The 19647-nt window shown below is 39.8% G+C and overlaps 1 protein-coding gene across 3 annotated transcripts in view; it reads left to right on the top strand.

Annotated features, from left to right (window-relative positions):
- Positions 1-9217: 9217 nt before the first annotated feature.
- Positions 9218-19647, top strand: part of HPSE (heparanase) — a 95415-nt gene continuing 84985 nt past the window's right edge. For 2 of the 3 annotated variants that reach the window (XM_053703242.1, XM_053703241.1), the window contains exon 1: positions 9218-9705. In XM_053703242.1, coding sequence (XP_053559217.1) covers positions 9509-9705 — 197 coding nt within the window. In that variant the 5' untranslated portion in view covers positions 9218-9508. The remainder of the gene's footprint in view (positions 9706-19647) is intronic. The other variant, XM_053703243.1, reaches the window with a different exon arrangement.

Genomic DNA, 19647 nt, shown 5'->3' with positions numbered 1-19647 from the left:
AAAATATTAACCCCTAAACCGCCAACCCCCCACATCGCAATAAACCTAATTAACCTATTAACCCCTAAACCGCCAAAACCCCCACATCACAATAAAACTAATTAACCTAATTAACTCCTAAACAGACAACCCCCCGACAACACAAATAACTAATTTAATTACTAAGCCCCTTAAAGGGACACTGAACCCAAATGTATTCTTTCGTGATTCAGATAGAGCATGCAATTTTAAGCAACTTTCTAATTTACTCCTATTATCAAATTTTCTTCATTTTCTTGGTATCTTTATTTGAAATGCAAGAATGTAAGTTTAGATGCTGGCCCATTTTTGGTGAACAAACTGGGTTGTTCTTGCTGATTGATGGATAAATTTACAACCAATAAACACGTGCTATCTAGGGTCTGAACCAAATAAATAGCTTAGATGCCTTCTTTTTCAAATAAAGATAGCAAGAGAACGAATAAAAGTTGATAATAGAAGTAAATTAGAAAGTTGCTTAAAATTGCATGCTCTATCTGAATCACAAAAGAAAAAAATTGGGTTCAGTGTCCCTTTAACCTAACAACCCCCTTATAAAAAATCCTAACTAATTAAAAAATAAAACCTAACATTAAATTACAAAAAATAAATCTAAAATTACAAAAAATAAGTCTAAAATTACAGAAAAAAATAAACAAAATTATAAAAAATAAAAAAAAATTAAACCTAATCTAATACTGCTATGAAAATAAAAAAGCCCCCTGTGACGGAAACCCCGGCTACCCCGACTGGGTAGCTCCGCCAAACGGGTCCTGCCTGCCGACTGCAGCTATGTAGCTGGAAGTGACCACAGCCTGTAGCCACCCCTGATGCCTGACAGCACCAATACTCAGGGTCCCACCCTGTGGCAGACTCCAGCTACCATTACTGGGTAGCTCTGCTAGAGGGTCCTTCCTTTGCCTGTCTCCTCTCCCAGAAAAGGATTCGGCCGCTGGGAAGAGATATCGATACCCGTCTCTCCCTGCAAGGGCTTCTCTGTAAGGGGAGGGAGGACGACTACCTCACCTCCCAAAGGATGAATCTTCCGCTGGGGAGAGAGACCGACTGTCTCCTCTCCCAGAAAAGGGTTCTGCTTACGGGGAGAGAGGACTACTACCTCCGCTCCCAGGGGATGGCTCTGCCACTGGGGAGAGAGACCGACTGTCTCCTCTCCCAGCTCCTGGCTCTGCCGCTGGGGAGAGAGACCGACTGTCTCCTCTCCCGGCTCTGCCGCTGGGAAGAGAGACCGACTGTCTCCTCTCCCGGCTCTGCCGCTGGGAAGAGAGACCGACTTATGCTCTGTTGCCACTCACCTGAGGCCAACCTCCATGATTCCCAGAGTGCTGCACCAGAGCTCCGTGCAGACTCCATGGCATGCTGCAGAACTCGGTCTAGCAGCCTCTTGTATGCCTTTTCCAGTTCCCATTCTTGGACAATAAGCGATACCATATCGGATACCAGCCAGGGTACCCCCAAGAGATCCAACAGTTGCTCTCGGGAGAGGCCAATGTTCGTTACTCTCAGTTTTGCCCCGCTCCCAAATTCTGAGTCTTCTGTCATCTTTTCCAATAGTAACCCAGGGCCGCCAAAGCCCTCTGTGGGGGAGCAATCCTCCAGCCATGGCCATTCTTGCTTGTCCTCCACCCACATCTCTGCCCGGACCAGTCGATCTAGTTCCGATAGCCATTCCTCCATGGGCTGCTCTCCCAGGAAAAGCACTCGCAAGTCCCACCGGACCCAGTACCTCTCATCATCTGTGGGGAGGACCTTTCCAACACAATCCTTTTCTTGTTGAAACCTCTCCCTCTATAGTTGCAGGTGGACAATGCTCCTCCAGCTCAGCTGGTCCAGTTCAGAACCAGGACCGTCCAGCTGGGTCAGTGCCTCCTGTACTCTCCTTAGGTACTCGTGTGGAAGAAGCAGGTCTTCAGTTGGTGGTTTAGAAGTTCCAGGTAGACGGAAGCATCCCACCACTGCCAACCAATGTGACGGAAACCCCGGCTACCCCGACTGGGTAGCTCCGCCAAACGGGTCCTGCTTCCTCCCTGTGACTGCAGCTATGTAGCTGGCAAGTGACCACAGCCTGTAGCCACCCCTGATGCCCGACAGCACCAGTACTCAGGGTCCCACCCTGTGGCAGACTCCAGCTACCCCGACTGGGTAGCTCTGCCAGAGGGTCCTTCCTTTGCCTGGAACAGGCTGCAATATAGCCCAGGAAAGTGATTTTAGCTGGAGCCCACCCAAATAACTAGACATACTAGCATTCAGGTGAAACAGGAACTGATTTTATTGAGCAACACACACATCTTTTATACACACACTTATCTTGATAAGAACAGAAGACAATGCCACAGTATTCCCGCCCCTCCAGAATGACCGGCGCCTCCATAGCACCAAAGAATCCCAGGACACAGTGGTGACGGTTTTGGGGTGATCCCGGGGGAGCGGTGGCACTTCTAGGGTGTCATTTGAAAGCTCTCGGTCCCCAGATGTTGCAGTCCAAAAAGCGGCGTGATTCTATTGGGAACCGGAGATACAGCCCATTGAAGTTATGGGGGTAGGAGTGTCCAAAACCCCCGGTTCACAAAGTAGCTCCCCTTTGGTAATTCCCCTACCTCTTGTCCTCCCTAGGGGCTACTAATCCCCAAAAGAGCGGAGCTCTGGGGCACAAGGTTGCTGCAGCGACCAGGGGTAAAGTTAGCGGGTGTCCTGCTGTCCTGTGGTCGACCGGGAGTTCCAGGAGCCCAGACAGCCTGAGAGGGGTTAGGCGGGTGTCCATTGTGAGGCTGCCGACCGGGAGTTCCAGGAGCCCAGCTAGCCTAGGAGGGTTTTAGCCTAGGAGGGTTTTCCAGGTCATAGACCAGCTCTTCTCTAAACAAGTTTAGAACACAAAACCATGCAAACAAAAGCTTCCAGAGATTGTGGTTGCTCTGAGGAGCCCAAAACCACTGAGAAACAACAGGGGTGAGGTTGTAGGGGGGTGGGGGTAGCCTTAGCTGTCTGGTATCCGTGACACCCCCAAAATAAAAACAATCTCTAAACTAAACTACCAATAGCCCTTACAAGGGTCTTTTGTAGGGCATTGCCCTAAGTTAAAAAGCTCTTTTACTTCAAAAAATACTAAGTCCCCCCCTAACAGTAAATCCCCCCACCCACCAAACCCCCCATAATAAAAACTAACACTAAAAAAACCTAAACTAACCATTGCCCCTAAAGGGACATTTGTATGGGCATTGCCCTTAAAAGGGTATTCAGCTCTTTTACTGGCCTTAAAAGGGCAATCAGCTCTTTTAGAGACCAAAAAACCCTAATAGAAAAAAAAATAATAATAAAAAAATTTCAAAAAAAGCCTAAGACTAAGCTTTAAATAGGTACTCACCGTTCCTGAAATCCAGCGGAGAAGGTCTTCTTCCAGATGGCTCCATCATCTTCTATCTTCATCCGGAGCAAAGGCGGCGCGGTGCGAAGCTGGCTTCTCCGATTCGCCGATCCTGGAGCGGAGGTCCTCAGTGGCGTGGAGGCTCCTCTTCATGAGATTGTCCGCCGCACACTGAAGATTGAATGCAAGGTACCCCATATTTATTGGGGTACCTTGCATTCCTATTGGCTGAAATTTTTAAATCAATCACTAGGATGAGAGCTACTGAAATCTTATTGGCTTTTTTGAATAGCCAATAGGATTTCAGTAGCTCTAATCCTACTGGCTGATTTAAAAATTTCAGCCAGTAGGAATGCAAGGTACCCCAAATTTAATGTGTTACCTTCCATTCCATTTTTAGTGTAAGTCAGAGATCGGATGAAGGGGTGTCTTCATGCCACTGAGTATCCACGCATCGGGGAAAAAAACGCTCCGCACCTCCGCTCTGCTCGGCCTTTGATCCGCATTAAGATAGAAGATGATGGAGCCGCCTGGAAGAAGATCTTCACCGCCGGACTTCATCAACGGTGAGTACCTATTTGGGCCTTAATCTTAGGATTTTTTTTTTTGGGGTGGTTTTTTTTTTAGATTAGGGGTTTTTAGGCTGTAGAAGAGCTGATTGCCCTTTTAAGGGCAGTAAAATAGCTGAATGCCCTTTTAAGGGCAATGTATATACAAAATGCCCCTTTAAGGGTAATGGGTATCTTGGTTTTTTTTTAGACTTAGTTTTTTTTTATTTTGGGGGGTTTGGCTGCGTGGGGGGTTTTACTGTTAGGGGGTTCTTTGTAATTTTTGTATGTAAAAGAGCTGATTTCTTTAGGACAATGCCCTACAAAAGGCCATTTTAAGGGCTATTGGTAGTCTATTGGTAGATTGGGGGTGTTTTTATTTTGGGGGGACTTTTTATTTTTATAGGGGTATTAGTTTAGGTTTAAATCTTTTATTTTGGAAAGCTTTGTTTATTTTTTATCTGTAATTTTAAATTTTTTATTTTTTGTAATATCAGCTTTGGGGTTTGTATTTTTATTTTATTTTTTTAAATAGACTGCCCAAATATCGCCTATTTTACAAATAAAACAAAATTGGATGGATCCATTTCAATAAACATAAAACATATTTGCATTACAATATCTGTACATCCAAGAGTAATACTGAATAAAGCATTGCCTAAAAGGGTATCGCCCTTTGCAAGTCCTTTATGGTGCTAAGGAATGTAATCAGTTTATACATCGTGTATGGGCACACTATCTCAGCCTGAGATATTAACAAAGAAAAAAAAACGCATCAAGCAACAGTTGCCAATAAATATTGTACTATAAGTCATGATGCTTTAAACTTATGACTAAATCAGGTATAGCCCTGAAACGTAAATCATATACTTAGCATCTTTAAATATCCTTAAAGGGACACTGTACCCAAAAAAATTATTTCGTGATTCAGATTGAGCATGAAATTTTAAGCAACTTTCTAATTTACTCCTATTATCAAATTTTCTTCATTCTCTTGGTATCTTTATTTGAAATGCAAAAATGTAAGTTTAGATGCCGGCCCATTTTTGGTGAACAACCTGGGTTGTCCTTGCTGATTGGTTGATAAATTCATCCACCAATAAAAAAGTGCTGTCCAGAGTACTGAAACCAAAAAAAAGCTTAGATGCCTTCTTTTTCAAATAATGATAGCAAGAGAACGAAGAAAAATTGATAATAGGAGTAAATTAGAAAGTTGCTTAAAATTGCATGCTCTTTCTGAATTACAAAAGAAAACATTTGGGTTCAGTGTCCCTTTAAGACAGTTTTATACTTATAAAATACAACTGCACAGACTTTAAATATTTGTATCTATTTTTTCCTCTTTTTCCCTTTCTTCCCTCTTTAAAAAAAAACAAAACAACATACTTCCACCGACACCACACCACTTCCCTTTAAATGACCTCATTTAACACAAGATCTTCGCTAACGATAGCGTTCTGTACCCATTCAAAATTAGGACTCTTCATAGATTTCCAGGAGGAGAAGATAGTTCTCCTCGCACAAATCAATGCAACATTCATAAAAATTGTGTTTTCTGAACTATCAGAAGGTTTTCTAAGAAAGATAATCTCCTCCTTCCGGAAACTATTCCTTGCCTTAGAGTCTTGGAGAGCCAATATGCCACTTTACCCCAGAAGCTGCACACTTTTGGGCAAAATCACCACACAGTGTTATAGATTCTGGGCGTTAGAAACCTCTATTTTATATATTTCTATAACAAATTCCTCCCTTGACACATTAAGCCTCATTTGGGCCTAAGAAGATTCATATAAACTAGAGGAGGTCGGAGGATAGTTGGTATTTAAAGTGGTCACTTTTGGACCTGAGTGATGAATATTAGCGACTGATATTGCAGATATGTGTTGCAAGGAGAGAAATGAATAGTACTGGTGTGGACAAAGATTATGGTAAAATGTGAAAAAGACACTACTGAACCGCCATAAGGGCTAAGCAATACACATTATTATAAACAGTAAAAGCTATATATGTAATGAGGTTAGCAAGTATTATTTGGTAAGGAAATACAAACTAGCATATAATTAACTGTAAGGGGTTCACTAGTAGGTGGATATTGGCTTGGAAGGTCAGTAGCAACATTTTATGTAGTGAGGACAAAGTACAGATGCTGGCAACCACCTGTATAAAGGGTATAGATTATATGGCTCAGAGTTGGAATAGCCTTAGATGAACTGGTTAGCTAGTTAAAAAGGTCAAAAAGTAGTGTCTGTTATGCTAGGACCTCTAAATAGGGCAGGTTGTAGGGAAGGGCTGACACAATTCTCAGGCATAGAGAGGTACCTCTTTAGTCAGATTTAAAATTCCTCCTAGGTTCTAGATATGCGGGGAAAATTGTAAGGGAACTAGTAGGTGAGTACTGTTTGGTGTCACTCAATATGCCACCCTGGTGTTTACAACAATTTTCTTAAGTTGGAAAAGTAGGATCTGCCCTTCATGAAACCAGTTTCTCCTCTGAGCACAGCATTAGATGCCTCCCAGTAGATTTCATTGCTTTTTACCAAATTCACATAATAAATCTCAAAGTTCTTCCAGGCTAGTTCTACCAGCCAATATTTAAACTTAAAGGGACACTGAACCCAATTTTTTTCTTTTGTGATTCAGATAGAGCATGCAGTTTTAAGCAACTTTCTAATTTACTCCTATTATCAAATTTTCTTCATTCTCTTGGAATCTTTATTTGAAATGCAAGAATGTAAGTTTAGATGCCGGCCCATGTTTGGTAAACAACCTGGGTTGTTCTTTCTGATTGGTGTATAAATTCACCCACTAATAAACAAGTGCTTTCCATTGTCCTGAACCAAAAAAAAATAGCTTAGATGCCTTCTTTTTTAAATAAAGAAAGCAAGAGAACGAAGAAAAATTGATAATAGGAGTAAATTAGAAAGTTGCTTAAAATCACATGTTCTATCTGAATCACAAAAGAAAAAATTTGGGTTCAGTGTCCCTTTAATATTTGCAGAAAGGTATTTGGGGAATATATAAAATGAGGGTATTTTTTGGGTGGGTCTTTTACTTTGCACATTAAAATTAGAACATGATCTGAGATAGATTCCCTAAGGATTAAAAAAACTCTCCAGTGAGAATAATCTCTCAGTTTTCTACATCACATAACCGGTTCTTTAAAGTGTTTAAAACCCCATTTTTTTTTTCTTTCATGATCCAGATAGAGCATATAAGTTCTAACAACTTTTTAATTTCCTTCTATTATCAAAAAATGTTTGTCCTCTTGGTATCTTTTGTTGAAAAGCAGGGACATAAGCTCAGGAGCGTGCACATGTCTGCAGCAATATATGGCAGCAGTTTTGCAAGAATGTTATGAATTTGCATCTGTACCAGATGGCAGCACTATTTCCTGTCATGTTGCGCTCCAGCCTCCTACCTAGGTATCTCTTCAACACAGAATTCTATGGGCACAAAGCAAATTTAATAATTGTATGTTCTGTCTGAATCACAAAAGAATATTTTCATTTTTGGGTTTCATATGCCCTTAAGTTAGAGTTTTTCAAGTGTTTAAAGGGACCTAATACTCATATGCTAAATCACTTGAAACTGATGCAGTATAACTGTAAAAAGCTGACAGGAAAATATCACCTGAGCATCTCTATGTAAAAAAGGATGATATTTTACCTCACAATCTCCTCAGCTCAGCAGAGTAAGATCTGTGTAAAAAGTTATACTCAACTGCTGGTAAAAAAAAATAAAAAAATGAAGAAATGAACAGCAGCCAATCAGCATCAACAGTGTTGGGGTCATGAACTCTTTTACTGTGATCTCATGAGATTTCATTTAAAGGGACATGAAACCCACATTTTTTCTTTCATGATTTAGAAAGAGAATGCATTTTTAAACATCTTTCTAATTTACTTCTATTATCTAATTTGTTTTATTCTCTTGATATTCTTTGCTGAAAAGCATATCTAGATATGCTCAGTAGCTGCTGATTGGTTGCTGCACATAGAAGCCTCATGTGATTGGCTCACCCATGTGCATTGCTTTTTCTTCAAATAAGGATATCTAAAAAAATGAAGCAAAATAAATAATAGAAGTAAATTGTAATGTTGTTTAAATTTGTTTGTTCTGTCTGAATCATGAAAGAAAGATTTTGGGTTTAGTGGCCCTTTAACTCTCATGAGATTTCATAGTAAACTTCCTTAAACTGAATAGGGAAATAACATGAGTGTGCACAAGGCTCAACCCCTTAGCTGTCCCGGGACAGGCATACTGATTTGCTGCTTAGAAGTCCTTTACAATGGGATGTGGCTACTGAGAAACTTTTGAGGTAAAATATGTTTCTTTTTTACAGAGATGTTCAGGTGATATTTTCTAGTCAGCTTTTTACAGCTATGCTGCATCACTTTCAAGTGCTACAACATTTAGGTATCATAGCCCTTTAATGTGCCAAATATGATAACCTAGAAACTGGAGATCATGTTCTCACTGGATAGCTCTTTGAATGAGAGCCACTGGGTGATTATTATTTTTTTAAGTTGCATGATACATTTTTTCATTCTTTTATGGCTTAGATAGAGTGTATAATTAAAAAACAATTCAATTTACTTCTGTTACTACATTTACTGCCTTATTTATGTCCTTTGTTGAAAAGCATATCTAGGTATGCTCAGGAGCATGCATATGTCTGATGCCCTATAAGGCAGCAGTGTTGCAACAATATTTTAAACACCAATACAATGTGCAAACACTGCTGCCATCTAGTACTCCAAAGTATATAACAATATTGCTAAAAGCATTCTTGCAACACTGCTGCTATATAGTGCTCCATATTCTTGTATGCTTTCTGAGCCTTAGTACCTGCAACAAAGGATGCCAAGAGAACTAAAATTCTAAGTAAATTGGATAAAATTGGATAAGTAAATTGAAGAGTTTTTTGTTTTGCACACTCTGAATCATGAAAAACATTTTTGAGGTTACATGTCCCTTTAAATAGTAACCCAAAGCAATTTTCCTATTCTCAATAGTCACATTTTGCTTCATGATATATCTCCCAGCTCACAAGAAAGTTTAGCTCTTTGCTAAAAACATACTGTAATTAATGTGATTTAGATTGTTACTATTTAATGCTTTTCAGCAACCATAACCAGACCAGCAAATCAAATTCAGTTAGCAAATACAACCTACACTTGGGTGTATACTACAGGGAGTGTTAAAATTCAGCAGCAGACTTCCTCTTCACCCCTCACCTGCATTAGATCACATGACTTCTAGCAACCATGATTTACACATACATATTGCCTACACATATTTCCTTGAACTCTTTCAGTTTTATTTTTTGTTTAATTTAAGCATCTGGATTTGTGTTTAGCTTTCAACTAAATAGTAAACTGGGAATGTTTGCAGCACAAGAAAAAAAAAAAGAAACAGTGACTGTGAGAGGCTGAGTTGCAAAACATCTACATTATGTATTATGCACGGGAAGTGAATATTACTGTCTGTATTACTTTCTATATAGATTTAGAACAGTTCTGCTTAGTAGACAGAAATTAGAATCCTTATCGAGCTGACAGCTATGTACCTACCGATCTGCTTGCGGGTGCTGCTGCTAGCTGGTATTTTGGTAAGACCCTGCAAAAGCTCTTTGAATACAGCTGTTGAGCTCAAACTTCATCTCCAGTCTAGTGGGAGAACCAAACTGAATCCAAGATTCCTCTCTGTCACCATTGATGCAAGTCTTGCTTCAGAGCCAAAATACATTGCTTTCCTTGGGTAAGTAGCTAGAACTTTTTTTTGCTATGATGTTCAGCTGTCATTCCTTGTACATCATGTACACACTATACATAGTTTTATCTTTTAGAATACATCAATGATATTTGGAAGTAACAATCATTTTTTTAAATTAGTTTGAAGCTATTTTTACATCAATGTATTTGAAAGTTTATTTTTGAAACAGGAAAGGATATACAGGATGTAAAGAGTTCCCTAACTGCATACAAATACAGATACTTGTTTGTTATTGCTGTGAATTACTATTGTAATCACTGTTTTAACATAGAATTATATCTACTGGTTTACCTCCATGCAAAAATACACTAAGAATTAATTAGCAGGTATAATTATTGCTGTAGGTATATTGTATGAGCATTCAGAAGGTTGTTCTATATTATTAAATGTAGGAAATATTAAAAGCTAATTACTACAGTGATAATTTAGAATTCTTTTATCAAAGTACTTAAAATAAAAGATAAACAAAAAAATTTAAAATGTATGTTTTTTTTTAAATAATAAAAAAAAGGCTTTTAATGAAAAATTATACAACTGTTTAAAGGGACAGTCTAGTCCAAAATAAACTTTTATGATTCCTTTTTACAAGGCAATCAATAATGCTTCTATTTTTGCACTCATATTGCAAGTCCAAAGTCAGTTTTTGCACTCGAGTGATACTCTAGGACAGTGATTTTTAACCTTTTTTTTGCCGTGGCACACTTTTTTACATAAAAAAATCCTGTGGCACACCACCATCCCAAAATTTAAAAAAAATCACACATTGTAGCCTAATACAGCATATATATATATATATATATATATATATACACATACACACACACACATACTGTATGTATTGTGGTGTTATGCCATGCCTCCTACAAACTACCCCTGCACTGGGAGTAAAAAACAAGCAAAGTTTAAAAAATATGTCACACTTGTCAGTCTGCCGTGGCACACCTGAGGATCTCTCACGGCACACTAGTTGAAAAACACTGAGATAGAGAATGTAATTTTAAACAGTTTTCCAATTTACTTTTATCACCAATTTTGCTTTGTTCTCTTGGTATTCTTAGTTGAAAGCTAAATCTAGGAGGTTCTTCTCAGGGCATTTTGACAGTTATTTCACCACTAGAGGGTGTTAGTTCATGTGTGTCATATAGATAACACTGTGCTCACGCACGTGAAGTTCCAGGGAGCCAGCTCTGATTGGCTAAAGTGCAAGTCTGTCAAAAGAACTGAAATAAGGGGGCAGTTTGCAGAGGCTTAGATACAAGATAATTACAGAGGTAAAAGGTGTATTTATATAACTCTGTTGGTTATGCAAAACTAGAAAATGGTTTATAAAGGGATTATCTATCTTTTTAAACAATAAAAATTCTGGTGTAGACTGTCCCTTTAATCTTACTGGGGGAATTAGCAGGAAGTGCATGTTTGTGCACAGCTAACACTGCAGTATCTTTGTTTATTGGCAGATACTCCATTTCCATTGATGTACTGATAAACAGAGACAAGCTTTAGGTGTCAATGTAATATTCCCTCTTAAATGCTTTTCATTTTCAGTTAAAGGGACGCTGTATGAGTTGTTAGCCATTGAACATTAGTAGGATGTACGGATATGATTCTGCAGTTTTTTGTATTTATTTATTTTTTTAAAATAAAAATTAACCCCTTGAGTGCCAACGACGGCTCTAAGCCATCACAGAGTTTCCCACTCAGGTGCTAACGACGGCTCAGAGACGTCACTAGCACTCTCCCACCTTGAGGGAGATCTGGGGGCTCCCACCTGCTCCTACCCCGGTGATTGGGCCTGTATAGTGACAGGCATCGCCCAGCTTCACCTTTTGCATGGTGACGCCACGCACAATGACGTGATGACATCACCGCGCAACTTTATTAACAAAATAAGGAAAGGGGCATGCTGCTTAGAAGCCTGTATCTCAGGCATCTAAGCATCTACAAACCCGACAGACCTACCGTTGGAAAGGTAATCACCTAACCTTTTCAAAGGTATACGTTTTTGGGATCTTACAAAAATATATTAAAAAAAATGGAAAAATGGAGAAAAAAAACTCAAATCAGCTTAGCACCCACGTGGGAAAGTTCTTAGCCAGGGCCGCCACTAGAAATTTTGGGGCCCCTGACTTAACCATTGATCAGGGCCCCCCCCCCTCCTTTGACATGTGCAATTTTTGACCAAGTGACTAAAACGTATATCCACTTTATTCTTAATTGTCTATTTAAACTTGGAAATGTTGTAAAGGTAGAAACATACACTGAAACACACACACACACTCACACATAAGGATTCACATACAGACACTCTAGCAAACACGCAAAGAATCTCAGACACAGACACCCAAACAGACACTTAGCACTTGTTTACATTGACCTGACAAGTAATGAGGTAAACTACAGTTTTGTAAAAAAAGGAGATTTAGAAAACAAAATATGGAGTTCTGATTATCTTTTTGCAAAGGAAGATGCCAACTAAATGATGACAACAGCTTTACAGTGGCTGAAAGGAAGGGCCCTGAACTGCCTAAACAATAATTTAAAGGTTAAATGGTGGATTGGTGACTTCCGGAAAGGTCTCATAAGTCTCAAAGTCTGTAGAAAGATGTGAATAATCAGTAGTAAGGTCAAAATGTCTTAAAAATGGACATACAATGGACACACACACACACAAAGTCAAACTTGCACATACACCCAAGGAAACACCAATAGAGACAGCCTCAGAAAACACACAAAGACATACACACACACACAGAGACACCCACAGAAAACACATAAAGACATACATACACACCCTCACTGAGACATCCACAGAAAACACACAAAGACATACACACCCTCACAGAGACACCCACAGAAAATACACACCCTCACAGAGACATCCACAGACAAAAACACAGACATACATACACACACACACACACACACACACACACACACACACACACACACACCCTCACAGAGACATCCACAGAAAACACAGACATACACACCCACCCTCACAGACATCCACAGAAAATGCACAAAGACATACACACCCACCCTCACAGAGATACCAACAGAAAAAAAAATACATACACACTTATAGAGACACAAACCAAAGCACAAAGACATAAACACATACACCCACAGAAACACTCACAGGAGGAAACATTTATGCACCTTGCATCCCCTAATTCAACAGTGTGTGACATGCATGATAAAAAAATGCAGAAATTAAGAGATCACTTTTTAAAGAATCATATTTGTAAATGTGCAAACAAAAATAATTCTGTGAATTCAAAATTGTACCTTAATGATCTGGGTAGATGGCTAAATGAAGAAAAGTACTTTTAAAAGGTTGACATATGTTTGTTTGATATTTTCCCCATTTTCCCCAACCAAGAGCACCACTTCAAATATAGTGTACAAATGTTCCCATCTGTCAGCTGTACTTGTGGATTTTGAAAATGCTGTACTCTATATGGTCTTGGTGGAACCATAAGCCGTGGTACTCATACCATTAGATCTGGTTAAATGCAGGATTTAAGCTTGTTGGTATGCATTTCAAAATTAAGTCAGCTGTAGAGTAAACTGAACAGTTTTAAGTTGACCTGTCTCATTTCCAACACTGAGCAATCTTAGTCTGAGTATAACATGTTATGCAGATGTAAAAATCTTAGATAAAATGCCTCCTTGTATCTGAAAAGTCCTTGCATAAAGGGGCAGTAAACTGGAATATAATATATATAATTTGTGTATTGAGGAGGAAACATTTCTGCATGGTTTTAAATATAGAATTTCTCAGCATTGTCAAATAATCATAAATATACTGCTGCTAAAAAATGTGTTTTTATGGACCCCTGGCCCCACCATACAACTACTACCACACTGAAGTTACAATCTTAAATTGCACAAAGAAATAAAAAACATTTGCTAAGTAATTCCTACCTCCTCTGCAAATGAAAGTTATCTGCCGTCTGACTCAGGCACACACTCAACAAACAAAGTGCCAAGTCTGTCTCACGCTGTGCATAGTGGTTTAGTGCACACTCAGAAATCCTCTCAAATGCTAATACTTTACTCCTTGTAATAACATTTCCCATACTCAATTGGCACTCTGCTGTAGTACCTTCTGGTGGCTGCCAAAATGTAAAAAAAAAAAAAAATTTGCCTCATGGGGCCCCCCTAGCCCATTGGGCCCCTGACAGGAGTCACCCCTGTCACCCCCTGATGGCGGCCCTGTTCTTAGCACTCAAAGGGTTAAAGGGACACTGAACCCAATTTTTTTCTTTCGCGATTCAGATAGAGCATTCAATTTTAAGCAACTTTCTAATTTACTCCTATTATCATTTTTTCTTTGTTCTCTTGCTATCTTTATTTGAAAAAGAAGGCATCTAAGCTAATTTTTGTGGTTCAGACCCTGGACAGCACTTGATTATTGGTGGGTGAATTTATCCACTAATCAGCAAGAACAACCCAGGTTGTTCACCAAAAATGGGCTGGCATCTAAACGTACATTCTTGCATTTTAAATAAAGATACCAAGAGAATGAAGAAAATGTAATAATAGGATTAAATTAGAAAGTTGCTTAAAATTAAAATTTGGGGGAGTTCCGGGGGAGGAGCGTAGGTGTAAGGTCACGCTGAACACTTGCTCTCCACTTCCCAGCGAGTTATTGGCAGAGATCCCTCGTGCTGAAGCCCTTAGACCTTGGGCGGCTTGCTCAGTAGACTTCTCATTTACCATCCCTGCCGGAGCCCCAGCAGTGCTATTTCATCGCACTGAGCTACTTACACACAGTAGCATTAAAATAATTGGTTCCTCTTTCATCAATCCATACTACCCACTAACAGTCTTACTTGCTGGACTGCACCCGGTGTCTTCTTTCTCCCCCTCCTACGGGGGCTACGTGAGGGGGAGTTATTCTGCGTTTGTACACTTACTCTATAATAGGAGTGTGGAGCCGAGACCGTTTGTGGTCTTACGGACCAGGTTGTGACTTACCTGTTTCTTTCCTGTGACTCCCAGCGGTTCATTCGGAGGCGGACATGTAGCGGACCGGAGGCTCTGTTGTAGGTGTTTCCGCAGGTTTTCCCGGAATTGGGCGGCTGCCTGGAACGCTCCTTTTTGCCCTCACACTGGTGCTGCGTGAGGGGTGGAGTGTTTTCCCTGCCTCTCTCTGCCTGCTTTTCCTCGGTCTGGGACACAACCTTTCTGCTGTGTTACCCCCCCCCCACCGGTGCTGTGAGGGGGGCGCATTGTTGTGTGGTGGGCCGTGAGCCCTCTATCCAGGACCGAGGTGCTTTTGGGAGACTTCAGCCAGTATGCCCATTCATGAGAAGAATTTCCAGCAGGGCCTCTTTCTCGGCCGGCTTTCCTAGCTAGCCCCCTCCCTCTGGTGTTGCAAAAGGGGGCTTCCATTTCTCCTAGGTTGCTTGACCCTGGACCTCAAGGCTACATGACCTCCGGTTAATGTATATTCAGCTTATATCGAAAAACCAGTGTAAAAAGGTGATAATACGTGCCTTGTTGCTTAGGATATACGGACTTTACTGCTTGGCTCCATGTTCCAAGGATTTTCTCTGTGCTATTTTGTCCTTCTTTTCTCCTGGGGCCTGTAACACCCAGAAAGGGCATATATTTCTGTGGTAAAATAATACTTTTTTTCTTTCCCTCTGTGATTGGGGTGCGGGAACATCACACCATGGCAAGTTAAAAACTAGGTCTAAGAAACATCCACTCCCCCAAAAAAGAAGAGTGAGGGAATGAAATTGTGGAAAAACTAGGACAAACCATATTGGTATATTCTCTCACCATGAACAGCTCAATTATTTAACTTGAGCTAACTGGATAAAGTATACTGGTTGCTTATATTGGTAACAATGCTTTGATCGAATACCATTAATATACATCATTCATTTATTTCTGGTTGTTTGCTAAATCCATTGCCTTAGTCATTAAGTATTTTCTAGTTTTAGAGGTTTTTTGGGACAGTAACAACTCCGGATCCTAGATCCGATCAGGGGTAGCTCTCAATGCAAAGAAGAACAGGGGGAGGGGAAACAATTTCAAGAAGAACCCTCTTTCCTATGTAGGGCTGGTTTTCTCTTGTCATCCTCTAATCTATTTTTGGGGTTCTTTGGTTGCTTGAGTTAAATTACCCCCTCCTCTTGCTCTTGTTCCCATCGAGTGATTTTTAAAAAAAAAATTTTTTTAGAAACTATATTTACTTTTATTAATGTTGCTACTTCCTAGTCACTACTCTAATCCTTAAACGGGGGAAGGATCTCGATAAGAAGGAATAATATAGGCCCATAGCCTTGCTGAATTCGGATTATAAAATATTTACCTCTATCTTAGCATTGAGGCTTCAATCTCCTCTCCCTAGTATTATTCATAAGGACAAGGCAGGATTTATGTTCAAACAAAACTCTTCAGCTAAAATAAGGGAAGTTTTTCTTACCATAGACTACTTTAAAACTAGGGAGAAGTTGGGAGCAGAGAGGGAGGGGACATCTCTGATTCAGCAATTATTTCAATAGATGCTGAAAAAGCTTTTGATTGAGTTCACTGATCATTTACTTCACTCTCTTCAACGTTTTGGCCTCCATGGTAGTTTTCTTAAATTTATTGATAATCTATATAATGCGGCCTTTACAAGGATGCTAGTTAATGGTATGATCTCTTCAGATATTTTGCTTCGATGAGGAACTCAGTAGGGATGTCCCCTCTCTCCTCTTCTCTTCAACCTCTCCATCGAACCTCTTGCTATTTTTTTTACATTTTTTTTAAATGTTTTTATTGAGGCAATCCAAACACACACATAACAGTTACAAATTGAAGGGCAACTTTACAAGTACACTAATACAAGAGACCTTGGTTACATAGTTCATAACATCAATAAGTAGGGAATAGCATCTCACCTAGCCGGTTCCAAATATTACCCTTCAACATTGCACCTCATTTTATTGCTGTATCTGCATAGTGTCATCAATGTAACAGAGATCCACTCAAGGGATCTGAAAACTAGGGTATAGTTGAAGACACATCATTAATACAGTAGTATCATATGATGAGTTAAGAAAACTGCATAATCAAAGTAAACCCGCTTAAGCATCCTCAAAAGCTAATAGACATTATATAATATAGCACAGTGATATGAATGGAATATAAGCAGCATGAGAATACAAGTTGGTCGATGTTGGCGCAAGTAACAGTAGTTGCAGTCTGAGTAACATAAAGAAGATCAGTAAGCAATCTTATGTTAACTCAACTCCAGGTTAACATTTAAATGAGATAAAGGTACGACAGCTAACAAACTATGTGCCGGAAAGAGTATATATGTAAACAGAACAGTATTATTCTTTCTTTGTTAATTAGCAATCACCCCAACAGGATCTTATTCTATGAAGAACTCTGGAAACATTTATGTTGATTACCTTAAGTCCCCTAAATTCTAATCATCTTAACAAGGAATCTGTCACATACATTAAATATATACATGCACTAATATGTGTACAAAAGTTGCAAGAATAGACATTTTGCAGACTCTAGAACACCGAATAATAGTCAAACTAGAACTTGTAATAATAAAATCTGATGGGCCATTCTTACATACATGTAGGTACAATTCAAAGTAAAGGCCCTACGGATAGGACAGAGACTACATAACTCTGTCAAATAGGAGGTATGGAGGATAAATTGTTTATCCCTTACCACACAGTGAGGGGGGGGGCTTCAGGGCTGGTGATGAAGTCACCTTCCTTAGATAAGCTCTACAACCTAAAGTTTATTTGGTATAAAAGCACTCCGCAACCCATCATATATTATCAGAAGGGGACTACCATAGTTTTAAAGTGAGTGACAATGCTAACTTATTATCTTATATAGGGTACTGTAAGGAGGGCAATGTCCACTGAGTTTGCTACTAAAGAGATAAGGTTAAAACAATAGCAATGTGTGGCAGGTGTATTTTAACAAGCAGAATAAACAGAGTGCATGCATCTGCCAAAATGTATCTAACTAAACAGTAGGTTTATAGGACAGGCTAGCAAATGGCAGTCAGTTAATATGTACAACCGGTTGGCTTCTGGATCCTCATCCCAATATTAAAGTATAAAGTAATCAATGTAGAAGAGCTCTTAGCTAATTGTACCGAACAGTAATAAGGAAGGTGATGTCACACACAAGTGTAGGGCTGTTGGGCTGCTCAGTTAATATCTCACATACATCATAGGCAGGGGCTGGGAACTATTAGGAGTCTATCTGCATAGGTATATAAGCCATGGGTCAGTCTCACTTAAAGCTATACACTCAGCTAAATAAGGAATCATAGACCCGTGTGTGTAGCTGTATATAGAGAGATCTAAAACCAGCGAAACATAGTAGGAATTAACTAAAACATATTATAGCCCCTTGAAGTATCCTCATAGGAGATTACCTGCTCTTAAGTTGGTCATGTATCTAAGAGTTTATGCAATATAAGCTTATAGCTAGAGAATGTTATACATCCCCACAAAACCCCCAATAAACACATGGTAACTTGTCAGGCTAAAATTTTCCATTTTTCCTTAGGGCTCTGCAAGAACCTGAAATGCTGCTCAGTCTAATAATAATAATTAACAAGAAAGGTCAAGGGCCAAACAATAGTAATTTTCCAGATGAGCTGAAAACATAACAGTGACTTGTTTAGATCCAAAGGCAGTCAAATAGTACAATAGGGTAGAGAGTCTCACAAGCCATAAAGCAGGATGATCGAAAGCTACGGCTGCAAATTCAGACCTTACGGTCATCATGTAGAAATGCAGGTACAAGGTAAAGGCATCTTGCTGAATTTGGCGACCGCTGCAAGAATGGTGTACCCCAGGTTCCCACAGCTTCGGTAGGAACACTCAGCCCACACCAGCCCTCACACGGTGCAGTTTCACCAAATCAGCAGAGAGATCCAATGTTCTCCAACGTGTTATATCCACCAGGTTCAGTTCCAGACAACTATGCTTGTAAGAGTCGGATTGACTCCGGCGTGCAGCCTCCTGGAATGCCCTGTCCATAGCGTTGTAGCAGTAGGAGCTCCCGCTATCCCCACGGGTCATATGGACCGAGAGAGCTATCCTGCACAGGGCCACAGGGGATCCCCAAGCCTCCAAATCTGCGATGCGCATCAAGACACCCAGTGGTTGAATCACATCCTCCTGTGCATCGCCGTACGTCACCGCACGTAACGGGAATTTCAAGCTGGACTCCAATTATCACCCTGTCACTATACAGGCCCGATCGCCGGGGTGGGAGTTGATGGGAGCCCCCAGATTGCTCTCAAGGTAGGTGAGTGCTAGCGACGGCTCTGAGCCGTCGTTAGCACTCAAGGTGTTAATCAATGTGTTTTGAGTACATTGCCGTTTGAGTTTAATATCCCAAGCCACATTGCACTGTCCTACAAAAAAAAAAAGTTTGTTTTGGGAAATTGGTTCAGGTCTATGCTGTGATTGTAAATGGTTTTTCTCAGCGGAATTTCCATTTCTCATAAATGCATAAAGAAGTAATCAGGCAATACATGGAAGTTTATTTCATGAATCAACCACTTTTTATTAATCCCTTTGCTACCGGAGATTATAGAGAAAAACTTGCCCCAAATACCGGGAAATTTTTTAAACATTTTTGCAGTCACTTTTAACAGATATAGAGCCCTCTTTTTTTTGCCAATAAAAAGAGCTTTTGGGGTATGACAGTTTTAACTAGTTATTTATTTACAGAATTAAAGGGACACTGAACTCAATTTTTTTCTTTCTTTCGTGATTCAGATAGAGCATGCAATTCTAAGCAACTTTCTCTAATTTACTCCTATTATCAATTTTTCTTCATTCTCTTGGTATCTTTTTTTGATAAAGAAAGCATCTAAGCTAAGGAGCCAGCCAATTTTTAGTTCAGAACACTGGATAGCACTTGTTTATT

Source organism: Bombina bombina, chromosome 2, assembly GCF_027579735.1.
Source record: "Bombina bombina isolate aBomBom1 chromosome 2, aBomBom1.pri, whole genome shotgun sequence".
In the NCBI taxonomy this organism is placed as follows: Eukaryota; Metazoa; Chordata; class Amphibia; order Anura; family Bombinatoridae; genus Bombina; species Bombina bombina.
Note: the sequence above shows the minus strand (reverse complement) of the source record. Positions and strands in the feature narration are given on the sequence as shown.